Source organism: Rissa tridactyla, chromosome 1 (genome assembly GCF_028500815.1).
Source record: "Rissa tridactyla isolate bRisTri1 chromosome 1, bRisTri1.patW.cur.20221130, whole genome shotgun sequence".
NCBI lineage: Eukaryota > Metazoa > Chordata > Aves > Charadriiformes > Laridae > Rissa > Rissa tridactyla.
In genome coordinates, this window is record NC_071466.1 from 61968542 (window position 1) to 61985862 (window position 17321).

At 39.2% G+C, this 17321-nt stretch overlaps 1 protein-coding gene across 1 annotated transcript in view; it reads right to left on the reverse strand.

Annotated features, from left to right (window-relative positions):
• Window positions 1-17321, reverse strand: part of NALCN (sodium leak channel, non-selective) — a 237154-nt gene that overhangs the window by 24821 nt on the left and 195012 nt on the right. Inside the window, exons 19-28 of the mRNA XM_054210711.1 lie at window positions 11190-11291; window positions 10682-10751; window positions 9302-9393; window positions 9016-9138; window positions 6396-6452; window positions 5896-6016; window positions 5662-5793; window positions 3661-3828; window positions 2372-2476; window positions 1555-1661 (exon numbers count right to left, since the gene is read on the reverse strand). Coding sequence (XP_054066686.1) covers window positions 1555-1661; window positions 2372-2476; window positions 3661-3828; window positions 5662-5793; window positions 5896-6016; window positions 6396-6452; window positions 9016-9138; window positions 9302-9393; window positions 10682-10751; window positions 11190-11291 — 1077 coding nt within the window. The remainder of the gene's footprint in view (window positions 1-1554; window positions 1662-2371; window positions 2477-3660; window positions 3829-5661; window positions 5794-5895; window positions 6017-6395; window positions 6453-9015; window positions 9139-9301; window positions 9394-10681; window positions 10752-11189; window positions 11292-17321) is intronic.

Below are 17321 nucleotides of genomic sequence, written 5' to 3' on the forward strand. Positions count from 1 at the left end.
AATTAGCAAAATACAGCACTCATTAAAAAAAGGGATCTGATGGCATTGGCTAAATTCTAAAATAAATTTACCTGAAGGAGGCCAGTCTCAAACCCACATAAATCATTCAGAGCCCAAAGTCAGTGAAATTGTTTAGAAAATGTTGTTCCTTATTTCATTATCATCGGGAACTGATGCTCTAAAGCAAAACTTACTGTGAGGACATCATATCTGCTTGCCTTTCTTATACCACATGCTCTGACCTTTTGTGTCAGTTGAGATTCAAGGGGATGTTTCCAGCTGAACGTTTTAAGTATCCTTTTTGGGATAGGTTTGCACATTGCTCTACCTCTACAATCCCAGATAGGTAATCCAAGATGCCCAATTAATATTCAAGAATTTACAAGGTAAGTAGTTGTATTCCAGAAGAATTTGTAAGTGCTTGGTGCTTCTGAAAAATCCAACATTCAGTGAAAAAGAGAGCTCTCAGACGTAGTTCTTTCTTTTAAATTTGGTCCTTATACATCTGGCTCTTGAAAATCTGGCCTGACACAGCCAACAGGTGGTATAAATATCCTTGCAGTAAAACATTTTTTTGCAATAACAAAAAATTCCCCAAAGTTTACAGTCATGCTGATTAGGACAGTTTTTGCTTATTTCTGGATCAAGCTGAAGAGGATTGAATTTGCTTACTTGAGGAAGAATTTGTTTGAAGCATACAGAGACAAAGACTTCTGCAGATGTCAGAGTTTCACTGACTGTTCAAATCACAGCACATTATTTCATTAGTGTAGGATGGCTCTGAATCTACCACTGCTGGTACATCCTTTATCCACGCACAGAGTCAATTAAAATAACTGTGGCTGTTTAGCTGATTTTGCGAAAAGCCAACCAACTTAAAAATATAAACAATTAAAGAGAGGGGGATTTTGCCTGTTCAGGCATTGGGAAATATTAAATGGACTTTATCAGAGTACTAATCATAAACATAAAGTTAGCTCTTCAGTCATGTTTTACTGCACTACTGCACCAGATACACCACAAGGATTCCCTGCGCTGGAAAGGGAAAGAAGCTGCTAGCTGGCATGGTTGACAGCCATAGAAGAGAAAGACTGGGTTTAGGTATGGCTTGCTCATTGGTGGTTTTTTTGTGGGTAGCTGTAGGCAGGTTGATTTCCATTTCTTTTTCTTCCCATCTTTTCCTGTGTATTCTTAGGTTCTGCTGTTGATGTATGGCTCTCAAGATGTCTTCACAATAGTACTAAAGCACAATTAAGTGATAATTTTGGTTCAAGTCAATAACTCCCGCTGTAATAGTAATCATCTCTAATTCCTATCTAGGTTGAGCACCTACAGGTATTTTATTCCTTTCTGCTTTATGAATAGAACAGCGGGTAAGTGGAAAAGTGTCATATATCTGTGTTTTTACTAAATATACCAGAATTTTTACCCTTACTATCATTTGAGTTACAGTAAAAACCCTCCATCAGCAGGTTAATGCCATGACATTTGAGGCATTTTATATATCAACAACTGAGTTTTTGAAGAAAGATAGTCCAATGTGTAGCAACTCACCAGACTCGTGGCACCCAAAATCCAGGCTTTTTCTCTCCAGGTCTTAACTTTAAATTGAGATTTTTGGAAACACTTACATTTATTCTGAAGATGCCATGGCAATCTTCCTGTAGTGAAATAAACCACAGCCTGAGATTAAACAATGGCCCATGAGAGGTGCCAAAATGCCAGTATAGACAGCACATTTGCCATGATGGGGAGGCAATGTAAACAGAAATGAAGGGTTATTCACAGGTCTGGGTTTAATAGTCATGGACGCTTACCCAAAGGAAAAATGCATCTTAGGAAGGACTCAAAAACTCCTTCTCCTTCCAGGACTGAGAGTGCTTTTCATTTTGCAAGACTATCTGGCCTTTCACCTCTTCCCTAAAAACCACCGCTCTCTCTAGGTGATGACGACATTTCTCCAAATGGAGTACGAAACACTATTAACTTTCTTTATGTAACCTATGTAGCGTTCCCAGTGTTTTGGACTCCAGCAGCCTAACCTATTTTATAGCTGCTGACCTAGGAATGCAAAGGTGTCATGTTCATTCCATGGTTAATTCCGTGAGACATCCAGTCCTTTGCAGATAATACAGCTTTTTCAGACAGTCCCAAATATTTGAACTTGCTTTACTTTTTTACATGAAAACCCAGCCTCGCCCTCACTCCCTCAGTCCTTTATCACTATTCCCTCCATCGTCATGCTTCGGAACAAGAAAGTGCCCAAGATCTCCATCTCTCAGTTGACAGCTCTGATGGCCCCACTAGCTTTCCCCAGCAGGCAGAGAGAGCCCAGCATACTATTATTTCGAAGCAGGAAAGCAATTCTTACCCTAGAGATGATGTGTGGATCATTGCATTTCGCCAGTTTTCCAGCAAACAGCTGCACTCCAAAGCTTGCGAAAACAAGCATTAATGTCAGCAAAAGAATAGAAACCTGTAAAGATGAAGTTAGGCTTGTCAAGCTCTCCTCCTGCAGGCTTGAAAAAGGGGGTCAGAGCCTTCTGTGAACTGCAGGGAGGATCATTTTGTTGTATACACCGGGAGACAAGGCTTTCATAACCGACATGTTACTTTAGGTTCTGATCCAGTAACCTGGTGCTGTCTTATTATTCATATTATTATTATTACCATATAATCTAAGAATTGTAGATAAGGATAAAAACTTTTTTGCACTCAGTGTGCAACCTTGCTAAATTCTGCATGCATTAGAACTGCCATTCACTTTAAAGAGAACTCTTCAAGTACTTAAATATGTGCTGCTTCTCTTTTGCTGAATCAGGCTTTACTAATTAATCTGAATAAGCCATTGTTAGATATATAAATCCAAGATAGCTACAATAGATATGCATGAGCAAATTATGATGTAAATATCTTTAATAGGATACAGTATCTATGAAATGTTAACTAGCTTTATACCTTTTGTCCTTGTTCTATTACTGCCTGCAAATACTTTGTAGCTTAGCTTTTTATAACAACCTGACCTAATACAGTATTCTGTTCAGGAATAAAATGTCTGTTGTTTAGGCTGACGCATATCACTTAGGGAAAGCTGAGTCCCAAGACAATAGATGAGGTTCTTCTGATGAAGAAATCACAGACTATTATCATTATTATTACTGCATAATAATGATAATAATAATAAAAACAGTGACATAACAATGAGATCCAGATCTGTGATGGAAAACTGCATTGTCTCTGGTTGTCCCTCAAAAAACTTGGATATAGAGACCTTCAGCTTGGAAGCCAGGTTTACTTTTGTTCTTGCAGAGCTGCCATACCCTACTTCTCATCTTCCTTTCCCCAACTAGAACTGTGAATATGGGTTAGATTTTATTTCAGTAGTCCTTGTATATAATTATGGACGAATACATACTGAACAAATAATATGATTTATAAAAGAATTATTACAACAGCATTATTCAGTATAAATGTAAATGAGTTACTTATATTCCTAGTTTTTAACCTGTTCTGTGGTCATCTGCAGTGGTAGGTACAATGAAAAGTAAATAGACAACAATGGAGAAAAGATCAGGAAACATAAACCTTATAGCAAAATGGTATCTTATTACTCCTCCATATCTCCTTTTTAAGAACAAGAACAAAACAATTGGCACATACCAAAAAGATTTCCTTAAAGCCACTAAACAGCTCTCTCACCACTTTCCTCATCTGAGGGACCAGTTTGAAAATTCGAAGAGGTCGGAGGCAGCGGAGCACCATTAAGAGCTGAGCCCCAGATTTGGCAGGGACGTTCTGAGGCATCCAGCACAGGAATATCAAGCTTACCTTGAGGAAACAGAGCAGGAAAAGGCAAAGAAGCATTAGGCTTACAATGTCTTACTTGACATAGGCACAGCACAGAAGATGTGCTATATAAATATATAAATAAGCACTCCTCTTCCTTAAAATTAAAAGGAAGATCAAGGCAAAAGAAGCCTAATTTAGCAAAAGGACTTGGATCTCCTGTGCCTAGATGATTGTCCTAACTAATGGACATCAGCTTCAGCCTCTGTCTTCCCCTTTGACTCGAAATCTGTTTTATTCTTTTCAGCAGATGAAACAGTTCCAGAAGAAGAAATCAAATTGGCTGATTCAGAGCATAGACACGGACTATATTCTTGTAGCAGGCAGCATCATTTCTCTCCCCCCTTCTCATTTCAAACACAGACTCTACCCTGAAACTGAGATATCCTCACCTGCAAACTCTGTTAACAGTTTCCTTGCCAGTTTTCCCTACCACTTTGTTACAGGCAAAAGTAGTTTTGTCACTGTGTGGTTTTACCACACAAATATTATATATACATTTGGAATGTATATAAAATGCTGTTTTCAAGCAGCATGGTTCTGTCTTGTAGCCTGAACGATCTCTGACAGATAGCTATTGATTATGAAGTCTGTTAATTACTTTTTATCTTTTTTAAAAAGTATTTATAAAGTCAATGTTGTTATAGGGGGACAGAGGTGAGAAAGTTACAAAGAGGTAAGCACACAAAAAGTGGAGGATCAAGCTGACATCATCAATATGATTTAAAACATAATATCATTTGTTAAAAACGACAGTGGTAAGAGACAGCCACCCCACCAAAGCAAAATTTGCCAGTGCTCCTCACTTTCTTTCATATTTGTTTAAGACGACCACAGGCACATTTGGAATATCCAAACTACACCACCTAAATTTTCCTTCAGATAAGCAGAGGGATTCAGAGGGATTTCAATGAACTAATGCACATACTGATTATGCATACCACAGTAGGAATTTTGTTGAAGTATGCACATTTTTATTTATGCTAACAACGGAATCTTTGATACAAATTGATCGTGACAAATTTTATGCAGCACATCTGTCCGGTGGATTAATCTCTGAAAGATTTAATCTAAATCCATCAAAGCCATTTTGCTTAGTGATTTCTTCAGTTAGAAAATGTTTCATACTGTATTATACTGAGCACTGGTTTTGACACGTTCTGTGGTGTTTATTGTCATACGTGAAGGGGAAACGGACCCCCTTCTCTTGTATTTGAATGGAATGCAAGAAATCTCCAGGGGACAAAGAAAACAGTAGAACAATTTTTTCCTGCGAACCAGTACTGATAGGTGTGGAATACAGAAAGACGCTGCTTTGCTTTCTTTCTGCCATAGCAACACCAGCAACAAGGATGTGCCCTTCTGTCAAATGATAGAGGCTTTTCAAACATCTTCTATAAAGCAGGAGAACTGTCAAGAGGGGAGGAAGCAATGAATGGCTAAGAAATACATAAAATAAAAATTCTCCTGCTTAAAAATACCAAAGCAAGGTCAGAGACCTTGAGGTTATTTTGGAATGAAATGAAGTCTGACAATTAAAACAGATCAACAAATAAACATTTAAAAGGGGCCATACAGTGGCCCTACACTAAGTTGCCAGGTGCTTATCGAATGTCAGTGCATTTTTAGATGTCTAAACAGGTATTTGGACACATGGACTGCACACGAAAACAGTGGTGTTTGTACACTAATTACACTACCGCATTTGCACCAAGATGCAGAGCCAAACTTTTTAACATTAACAAACATTTAATATATCGAAAGAGATCAAAATTAAGAATGCTACAGAAAATTCCCATAAATATAAAAACTTACAAGATATATAAATATGTCCATAACTCCTCCAAAGTCCCTAATAACAGCTGTTGGTGTAAAAAACAAGCCATCTGCCATAATCTTCAGATTAAGCTCAATGCTCATGAATATTACAAAAACATATTCAGCAATCTGAAATTCAAAGCAGAGAACAGTCATAGCTTAGGAACAGGCAGTGGAGAAAAAACAAAGTGGCCGTGCTTCATTAAATGTAAAATGGTTCACCGACAGTACCTGGAGTGTTGGAGCATGCATAACTCTTCTAAAGGGGGACTCGAACATCATGGAAATGCAGGAGCATATAGTAACAATGATCATGACCCAGTCCAGGTAAGTAACCAAACCCAGCAAGTCACTGTGAACAATACATAAGGATAACCATTACAGAAATTCCAAGAGTGCTGTGTCCCTTGAATTGTGCCTACACCACAGTTAAGCGCTTTCCGATGAAAAACAAATTCAGCTGAGGAGCGTCAAAGATTTCAGTATTTCAGAAATGCGTAGTAAAACGAGGGAAGTGACATGCAAGAGAAGAAGAAAAGAAGAAAAATCCTCTTCCCATTCATCTTCCTCCCCAAACAACTCCATAGAAAGAAAAACCTTTTTTGTGGGGGAAAAAAAAAAAAAAAAGAAAAGAAATCTACATGTGCATGCACAGATACATGCATGTGTGTGCTCACACACTTATACTGCAGGCTTATGTGACCAAGCAAAGTTACTTTTGCAGTGCTTACTAAAGCTGATGGTATTTGGTATTTTTCACAGCTCCAGTAACAGGATCTGTTTTAGAACTATAAAAAGAAGAAAAGATACAGTCATTTCCATTTTGTTTTAGTCAGCATTATAATTATACCATGCATCCATCACCTCAAAGTAGTTTATATCCAAAATCAAGGCTACGTTTTATCTTGGTTTAATTTAAAACGTCTGTGTAAGTTTCATTTAATTCTATGCCACTTTAATCATATTATCAAAACAGCTAGTATCACTTTAATTCACGGCCTACCTGTAATTCCTCTAAAGATTCTTTAAACTGCTGATTTTTTGGATCTTGCTTTTGTAAGCAAGGACTTAGTTTTGTATTTTGCTTGGGGTGGGGGATAACCTGCCATTGAATTTTGTTCCAAAGTGCTTCTTCAGGAGTTCTTTCTACAAAACCTCTTGGACCATATCCTCAGCTGACACAAAAATAATCCTTCCACAAGTCCTATTTCTTTATAGAGTCACAGAGTCACAGAATGGTTCGGGTTGGAAGGGACCTTGAAGATCATGTAGTTCCAACCCCCCTGCCATGGGCAGGGACACCTCCCACTAGACCAGGCTGCTCAAAGCCCCATCCAGCCTGGCCTTGAACACCTCCAGGGATGGGGCATCCACAACTTCTCTGGGCAACCTGTTCCACTGCCTCAACACCCTCACAGGAAAGAATTTCTTCCTAATATCCAATCTAAATCTCCCCTCTTTCAGTTTAAAACTGTTACCCCTCGTCCTGTCATTACACTCCCTGATAAAGAGTCCCTCCTTTTATTACTTCTTCAATTGTTTTCTGATTAATATTTCTAGATTCTCCATATCTGAATCTTCCTGTGAAATTGCTCCACCTAACACCCAGAGAGAGTGAGAACCACTCTGTAAGTAATAAGCACATATCTAGGCGAAATGAGTTAAATTCTTGCTCCAGCAACTATTTAGCCTTCATATGCGAAGCAGAGTGGCTTCAGCAGGAGAAACTACAAGAATCCTATCCAAGAAGGCTCCCCTGCCCCAACTGGTTAGGGGCACTTTTTACATATCTTTCAAATCCTTGTAGCAAATCATGCTAAGACAGGATCTGCACTGAGGGTTCCTGTATCCCATGCGAGGGCTCTGGCCACTGGGATGAGAAATTGCCATCGCTTTCTCGCTGAGCTTAAAATGAAAAATGGACTGACCTAACTTGAAGCGTTACCAGCAGAAGAGATTTCATGGTTACGAATTACAACAATACAAGACGCATACAAGGAGAACAAGAGGCATCTTCCACAGGCCAGGTTCACCCACTTACACCAGTCAGTATACACAATATACTGGTTTTGGTGCCTTCCCACTGAACCCACTGACTTTTTTGTCTTCTTAAGCTCCTATCTCTTCCGCACACTGTATACAGTGGCACTCCTCAGCCTTTTTTACTAGAACGAAATATGTATCCTATCTGTTTGAAAAAGACGTCTAGAATATCTTACTTCACAAGCTGTGTGGGACAACGAATCCTACAATGAAGTAGGTAGGATTTAAATAAACAAAAAAACGACTGTTTAACAAAATGAGTTTACTCTCCTAATTGCAAACGTTTTAATTAAACTGTTGATAATATACATATCTTGTTACCCTCGGGCACTCCACAATGCTAAGAGGCACTGACATGTATTTGACAAGTGGATAGGAATGCATGTTTGTGTGTTTTGTTTTGCTGTTTTAATTTGCAGCTGCTTCCTGGACCAGTGAACCTCAATCAAGTTAGCAGCTGCATAGAAAAGTAGGCACCTAACTCAAGAACTCAAGGATGGGCTTCTACATAGGTGTCAGAACGCTTAAATATGGGTATTGTAAAACTGAGTATCTAACCTTCCTGTTGTTCTACCTAGAAGTAATTTGCTGAAGGGCACAGAGAAAATCAATAGTAAAGCAGGTGCCGAAGCCAGGTCTTCCAAGCGCCAGGCTCACAGCCTTGAGCTAGCTTCTGTCTTACGCTGTCTGCTTGCAAGGTGACATGCATTAACCCTTCAAAATTAGGGTAGCAGCCATAGACAGAAGTTTAAAAAAAGAGCTATAAGATGATTTTATATCAAGCTGCTTGTGCTCTCAGCTTTTCTCCTTTTGTCTCCCACAGCTGAACACCCCCTCCCATTCTGGGTCTCTAATTATGGGCTAAGGAGTCTTCGGGTGAACAAAGTGGGACTCATCTCTCTTCATCTTTTTCTATTCTTTGAGTAACTGTTGGTGTATAAAGACTTCCCGCCTTATGATGACGAATAGGAAGGGAATAACAAGCTGACTGCCCAAGGTCTAAAACTGGGGGTATAAAACATTCCCCTTTCCACTCAATTCATGCCTGCAGTTTCCCCACCGTTTTGTCCCATCTCAGCCACGCAGGCTGCTCGGACATGTCTGCCCTTACAAAGCATTTTACCGCTTCCTTTCCTCCAACAGCAAGACTATACATACATATATACATACCATATATGACTTCCAGCTCGTGTGGTGACCACATTATATATATGCAGTTTCCTTTTAAAATGAAAGTTAGACCTAGATTTCTGAGGACATAAAAGTAAGCACTTGTCTGAACCAGCCGTTGATGTGGAATCAACTTACGCATTAAAGCGAGCGCGTACCACCACTCGGCAGAAATTCCTGAATCTGTGCTCACGACCAACTATGAAAAGTGGCTTATCAAAATATGGGTGATTCTCTCGCAGCTCCTCCTCTTGGACTTTCCTTTTGAAAGACAGGATGTAAATTATTAAGTGATACGCATTATACCTGGCAAAAACATCACTTACACTTCATTCTTTTTTCATCATGACTTGATAGTTTTTACTTCATACAGAGAATAATTAATACAGAAAAGTGTGCACTCAGACTTTCAATTTTTAAATACCTTTTCATTTCAGCTTGTTCTTTTTTTTCCTGGATCATCTTTATCTCGCTGTCTTCTCTCTGTGCATTTCTGTATCTCACTGTGTTGGAGTGCTAGAAGCAAAACGATTCCTTTTAAATGAGGTCTGTGGGTTGGTGTTTTTTAATGTTTCAGATGAAAGCAAGATACGGTATTTTACATAGAAAGATTCAAATGAAAAATCTTTATTTCCAAATGCACTGCACATCAACTCAGTCAAGCGTTTTGTACAGTATTTTCTACCCACAGCACAAGGCTGCTTATTTTCATCAAGGTTAATTTCAGGTTTAATTTCATGCGTGAAGTCCCATCCAATGCGACTTTTAACTTTAAAAGCAAAGGTTTTGTAAGCTCAGCGGATCTCTCTGAACCGGAATGAATACCATCAAAGTTACTAAGGGCAAAGACTGGGAAAGAAAGGGCTTTCGACACCCTTTCAGCTTCCCAAGCCTGCCGCACGTGCTGCTGGGCGGCAAGTTGTGCAAAACATGAGTTAGTGACTACAGAGCGCAGGGAGGGAGGAGAGGGAGGGAGGGGAGGACGCTTGCCTGAGCTCAGGCAGTGGAGGGTACAATCAGAATTATTATTCAGAGTTAAGTGAGTCTTTGGAGCACTCCTGGTGGGATAATGCTGGGTGTTACCCTTACTACTGGACACAAGCAAAGCCATAGTTTCTTTAAAAGGTTACTAACTTACAGTTTCTTCCTGACACCGGGTAAGGTAATTAATTAATTACTTCCTATGCAGTTGTTTTTAAGTATGAACCACATCTAGAAAATTACTATCATAGTTTGCAAACAGAGGGACTGATATCGCCCTTTGAATTTGCATAGTCACAGAGATCCACAAAATATCCTTATGAATTTGCAGAACTGAAAATGCCCTTATCCGCATGAAACCACACCGCAGTGAAATCCGTGATTATTATTCTCCCTTTTAGTCTCTGTCCTTTTGTCTGACAGTTTTTGTGTTTGAAAAATATTGTCAAACTTCCATTGGAAATTTTGAAATCTTGTTTTGCCAGCCTGTGTGATTTGTGTAATTCCAGAGTAAGGCTTTTTAAGGTATCCTGGGTAGCAATTGTTGTGTTCCTAATGTAGTGTCTACAGCTTCAGTGAATCTATCTCAGCAAGTTGTTTCAAAATTGGTAAGTCTATAAGTGCAACAACCATGTCAATTATTTTGAGGATAATTCTAATGCAGTTACAGTATTTGTTTTATGACTTAATTTCGAGATTTCAAAAGACAAATTGTAAACAACATCAAAGATAGACATTAATCTTACACAAGCATTTATTACGTAGTACATATTCTTATTTCTTATATTCTCAAACTGAAACCATCATTTCTAGGAGGACTTACATCTTGAGTCAGTGTTTCAAGAGATTTTCCTCTGCTGATCCGCTGGCTGTTGGAACCATGTCTCAGTGACCTGAAACAATCATAATCAATTTAACGATACAGCTCAAGATGAAATTTTGACCTTTATAGGATGGCCATTATAAAGCACTGCTCTCCAGTCACCCACTATCTCAAATTCTTATCATTTTTCTCTCGCTAACATCAGAAGCTTATATGTTCTTCAATTGTTTTCAATCCGGTCTAACATAAGCCAATTTCTTTCCTTCTGATGTTTAAATTGATAGCTTTATAGTCGGCGAAGGAAATGACATTTGAAATAAAAAGGCATTTTTTCCATTTATACAGTACAATGAATTTCATTATGGTTACAATGAGGAATGTAGAATTCAGTTCTTTGTACAAGTAAGTCATTTCAGTTTTTCACACGTTAGGTATTGCTCAAATTTAATTCTTTTTGTCACCTTTATTTTAACAATATTTTTAAGCCATCCTTTCAGTCCATGTTTACCTGCGTTCTTGTCGTATATGATGCTGGACACTAAGTATTGACCTTTCCTTTGCAGGCTGCCCCTCAAAGGATCCGCTCAGCATGCGTTGTCTAGTGCAGGCCCTAGGAGGAAATATAATGATAAGGACACAGAGTTTTCAGTATAAATGATAATTTTTCAGGTAGCACGTTCAGACAAATCAGCTTGGCTTTCTGGGAAGCAAGTACACAGCTTAATGGACAATAACAATAAAACAAAAATGGACTTTCCATGAAAACATATTTCCGAGGCAATGGTCCCCACTCTGCAACATAACCCATCACCTGATGAATCTTCTTCGCGCCTTAGCAAGGCCCATCTTTGAGGTTTTTTTCAGTTTGCTGCAGAATTTATGGTCCCTCAAGACTTCACTAAATGTGGAAGGGGTCAAGCAATGCACTAATCATCAGTAAAATAAGCTGCTCAGCAATAAAGAGGGGAATAGTACAAGTACAGCTGTCATTTTAGGGTAGAATCATAGAATTGTCTAGGTTGGAAGGGACCTTTCAGATCATCTAGTCCAACCATCAACCTAACTCTGACAAAAACCATCACTAAACCATATCTCTAAGCACTATGTCTACCCGTCTTTTAAAAACCTCCAGGGATGGTGACTCAACCACTTCCCTGGGCAGCCTGTTCCAATACTTAATAACCCTTTCAGTGTAAAATTTTTTCCTCATATCCAGTCTAAACCTCCCCTGGAGCAACTTGAGGCTGTTTCCTCTCATTCTATCACTTGTTACTTGGGAGAAGAGACCAACCCCCACCTCCCTACACCCTCCTTTCAGGTAGTTGTAGAGAGTGATAAGGTCTCCCCTCGGCCTCCTTTTCTCCAGGCTAAACACCCCCAGCTCTCTCAGCCGCTCCTCATAAGACTTGCTCTCCAGACCCCTCACCAGATTTGTTGCCCTTCTCTGGACACGCTCCAGCACGTCAATGTCTCTTCTGTGGTGAGGGGGCCCAAAACTGGACACAGTACTCGAGGCAGCTCCCTTTCAGGGCCATAGGTGTCAAAATATTTATGTACACACTCAAGACTTACAGCGTATCTTTGAGTGTTCTTCTGCATAACTGGGACCATATATGGTTTGAAACGAAAAGCTGCACATTGCTGATATTCTGTAGTATGAAATGACTGCTCTCTGGGAATGCATTGAACTTGCTGCATTTTTGTTGTGTGGGTTTTTTCACTTGTTTGCTCATTTGCTTCATTTTGCTTTTACTGAGTTTTGGCAGACGCATTTTACACTATTTTGGCAGAAATTAGTATTTGTTGGTTAGTAAGTGTGCTGCAGCTAAACAGAGCATGCGTATCTTTATTTTGCTGGCTACAATGATATGGATTCGCTTAAGAAAAAGAGAGGTTTCCAATAAAAGAGCTCGCACAACTCCGCTGATGGCTAAGACATGGAATTTCAACTCTGGAAAAATATTTTCACTTTCCAGGAATGCTGCAATTTAAGTTTATACAGTGTACACCTTATTTGTCATTTTGTGCTATGCAATCATTCAGAGAAACTCACACAAGACCCAGCTGGTAATATTTAATACTTTTTAATGAATTGAATCTCCATGGTTTTTTTGAAAACATGAAAAAACCTGCATGCTATTGGAGTGACCACTCTATTCACCAGTCTCATGTAAAGCTTGGATAAATGCTATCCTTAATGGCATGGGATGATCATGCTTGATGGCAAAAGGCATCCCAGGCACATTCTTTCCTTTCTATGACTTTGTTTTTCACTCTTCTTCATTATTTCTCCTTCTTTTGGATTTAAACACATCAATGATAGGAATAGGGATCCAAAGTGAAATCTGGAACAAAAATGAGAAGCTTAGAATGCTCGTCAGTGGCATCACTAAAAATCATACTATCATGCTAGAAAAGTACATTGAAATCTGTCAATCTTCTGGACTATGTACCTGCAGAACTCTGAACACAGTCCAGCAGCTGCAAACTACATGCTCTAAATTCGCCTTGAAAAGCACAAATGGAATAAAAAAACCTGAAAATGAAAGTGCGATTTGGTAGGTCATCAGAAAGCCAGTCTACAGGTTCAGAGCCTACAGAACAATACTATATTGGAATACTACAGAATTTTCATTACCTGCAAACAATTATGAGGTCCAAACTTTTGAAGTCCTTGAAACTCTTTCATCCTTTGGAACCCCTGAAAAATAAGTAGTGAACAGAGTGTTCAAGCAACATTCTTTGAGCTAATGCAAAATGTTAAATGCTTCGATCAATACTTCAAAATACTATACCTCTCATGAATATTATGAGGTCTCTTGCAGCCGGTGTGCATATGGCTCACTCTTCGACTTCTTAGGGAGCCATCCTCTCCACAACAAGTGTTTACTCATCTTCTTGCATCCCAGTACAACATGGATTTGTTGTTTTTCTGTATTATTTTAATGAGTGAATATTTGTGTTCTGTAGTAACTGCATAGTTTACTGTGTACTTTTGTTCTTGTTCTCCCTGAAACGTGCTCACACTGAAGTCTTAGCAGTGTGGTGTGCTTCAGTAAAACACACAATTATCAACGTGATTCAGGACTCTTTTCACTATGACTCTCTATCCTTCCTAAATCTTTTTATGCTCTCATTATACTTGCATCTAACTTGGAAAATATGGTTAAATATGACAACCCAAGATTCACGATGAGTCCACCTGATAGGTGTTCTAGTGTTTCGCTCTTTCATTTTATAAATTTAATTCAATAAGGCACTGTTTGAATAGCAACAAAAAGGCATATTTTCATCACAGCTACACTACTCTTCTTTGGGAAAAATATACCATTTTTTAAGGAAATCTGAATGTGACTGGTAAACTAAAATGACGTACTAATGCAACCCGGGTAATTCATGATTTTTCTTTTCTGTGTTTTTTCTTGCTTCCTTCCCTATGTCTCTAAGGGAAAAAACAAATAGTCATTTATTTTCTTCATTGTCTGCTCAGACTGTTGAACTATGGTAGCATACTTTCTTTCCTTTAGCCATTTTGTATTCTCATCGTCATTCTTACTTTGCTGTTTCAGCTTTTTGTCTACCAGATGTTTGTATAATAATTATTTTCCTTGGATTACAGAAGAATTGACAGAACCAATGGAGAAGAAAGAACCTCAAAGGGCCATTTCGTCTATCACCTCTCTTAAAGCAGGATCAATGATATCTACACTATTCTGGGCTGATGCTTGTCTTAACTTCCTTTTCCATACCTGCAGTGTTGGAGACCCCACAGCCCACTAACTCTACTTCACAACAATGCTTTACAGTGATCTAAAACATGGTGGTCACTTGGCACAAAACCCATAAAACAGAGTAACTTCTTACCAATGGATGTGCGCATTCCAGTATTTCTTTCTGTTTGTCTTTAGAAGAGGCAGGTGAAATCCAATGATGTTATATGCTTGGGGAGATTTAGGAAGGTGGTGACTAAGTCTGGATTTTGCTCCTGATGACAATCATCATCTGAGCTTAACTAGAATATTTGTTCTGAGAAACGCACGGTATGCCTGGCACCTCATAAACTGACCTTACCTGGAACATTTGTTATGAGAAATGCGTAGTATCAAAGCCTCACAATCATGAAGAAAGAAACCATAATCTTAAGAGAGAAAACATAAAATATATACAGAGAAACTTGCTGCAAGTGATTTAGAACTGACTATTATCAGTTATTTAATGCAGATAAATTTCTAATAAAGGATACCAAAGGTACGCCTTCTATAATGAAACAACTGGCTATATGGACAAGGGAAAAGCAGTGTTTGACACACTGAATGGTAGAGTATTAAACCAGAAGGATCCTGATAAACTTGAGGACTGAGTCAGCAAAAGTTTCAGGAAATCGGACAAGGAAATGTGCAAAGTTTTACACCCGGTGCAGAATAGCTCGATGCATCCATGCAGGCTGTGGAGTGGCTGGTTGAGGAAAAAGATCTGGGAGTTACACTGTGCACTGGGTCTGGATGGGATGGAGTTATCTGGATGATAACTAGATGAATGTGTTCCTGCCATCAGTAAGGCAAACTGCCTACTATATTAAAGTGGAGTGTATCCAGCAGATTGAGGGAAGTTATTACACCTCCTCTCCTCAGAGCTGGAGAGGCTGCACGTGGGACACAGTTCCGGGTACTCCAAGAGGGATGCTGGAACACTGGTGCAAGTACAAGCGATTGGCGGCTTACAACACATGACCTCCAGGGAGACTTGAGAGAGCTGGGCTTGCTTGTTTTGGTGACGGGGAGGTTAAAGCATGAAGCTAAACTCTTGTTACTGTGAGATGACAGAGCAGCAAGCAATGGCCAGAAACTGTGGCTTGGAGGATTCACACTGGACATCAGAAAAACCCTCTCTCAAGGGTATGGTAATGCAATGCTGGAACCAGAGTAGCTGGAAGACATAAAGCTGATCTGTTCCAGGGTCAGCAATAGTCCTACTCGAAGTGGGCAGCTGGCCAAGTGGAGGTATTTAAAAGACGTGTAGATGTTGTGCTGAGGAACGCGGTTAGTGGTAACTTGGTAGTGCTAGGTTAAGGGTTGGACTTTATGATCTTAGAGGTCTCTTCCAACCAAAATGATTCTATGATTCGATGACAACATGGTCATCAAAGTTCCATTCCGACCAAAATGATCCATGTTCCTGTGCTAAACAAACTAATGAAAATATTTGCTCATTCTCTTATGAGAGGTGGGGTATTATACTGCTGTATTAGTCTCTAGAGCTAATTTATTCAGAGATTAACTTTATAACTTTCCTAGAAGCACAGGTAATCTCATTTCTTGCTCATTCTAATATGCAGAAAAAAAAAAATCACTGTATTTTGCAGAAATACTTGTATGAAACAGTTCTGAATTATCTTCTAGCATATTAGCAAATCAGTAGAACTGGATATGTAATTCAAGCAATTATTTTTTTTCCCCAAGATGTGCTCGTGGCAGCATTCAGCTTCAGACATATGATAAATGCACTTCACTCAATTAGCTGCTTATGAAACTGAAAGTTCCACTTAAGTATGAGCTGTTATCTCCTCAGGGCCACAAAAGCATCAGACAAATCTTGACAAGAACAGTGAAAATCCTATCATTTTACAGTTTGACTATAGCATCAGCTGTAACAAAAAGCAAATAACACGCTGCCTATTTTAAAAATGTTAGTTTCCGAAACAGTCACAGTATATATTTTATAATAAACTGAATTTTTGTCATTTTGGTGAATTTGATTTTCTTATCAACAGACCAGAGAACTTTTAAGTTTTCCCTTGTATTTTATAAAATAAAGGCGTAAACACTTATGTGAGGGTGACAGTGCAGTGGTGCAGGTTGCCCAGAGAGGTTGTGGAGTTTCCATCCTTGGAGATACTCAAAAACCGCCTGGACGTAGTCCTGGGCAACTGGCTCCACGTGCCCCTCCCTGAGACTGACAGCGATACTTTGATTATATTTTGGACTATGTGAGACTACATTTAATTTGCTCCGTTTCCCCACCACTCTGTGCTGTTTACAACTTATCCTCAGTACTGGAGAGAACAGACTTATACCCAATGTTTTGATTGGACCTTCTCCACCCTCTCTACTTCAGAAAGCCAGTGGGATGAATAAAGGACTAGACATCTACTCTTAGCCAGTGATTCCAGAAGGAATGAGAGTCAGAAGAACTACAGGCACAAAACTTGCTTTTAGGACAAAAAGCAGTACCCATAGCAAGAGACAGGGCGAGAAAAGTGGGAAACAATGAAGATATGCAGGAGGAATTAAATTTGCTGGAGGCAGTGGTTATTTCTGCTAAGGGAAACGCATCATAATTTTCAGAAAGAAATGGTGCTGTTTGTAACTCAGAGGTGCTACTCAATATGATTGAGTTTTGAAATAGTTGTTCTAGTTGTCTGTAACTCACTTTTGTTTTGTTTCATTTTCCTTGGAAGGGTGAAGCCCCCACCTCAGAATGGATTTATGTGAGGAGTTAAGCCTCTCTGTGCACTGACACTGGCAGGGGTGATGCAAACCACTGCTCAGTGTCAAAAAAACCAGGACAGTCGTTGTTCCATCCTTGACTCTGTTCCCAGGACCAACTGCACCAAGACCTCAAGGGGTCAAGGTGAAGGTTG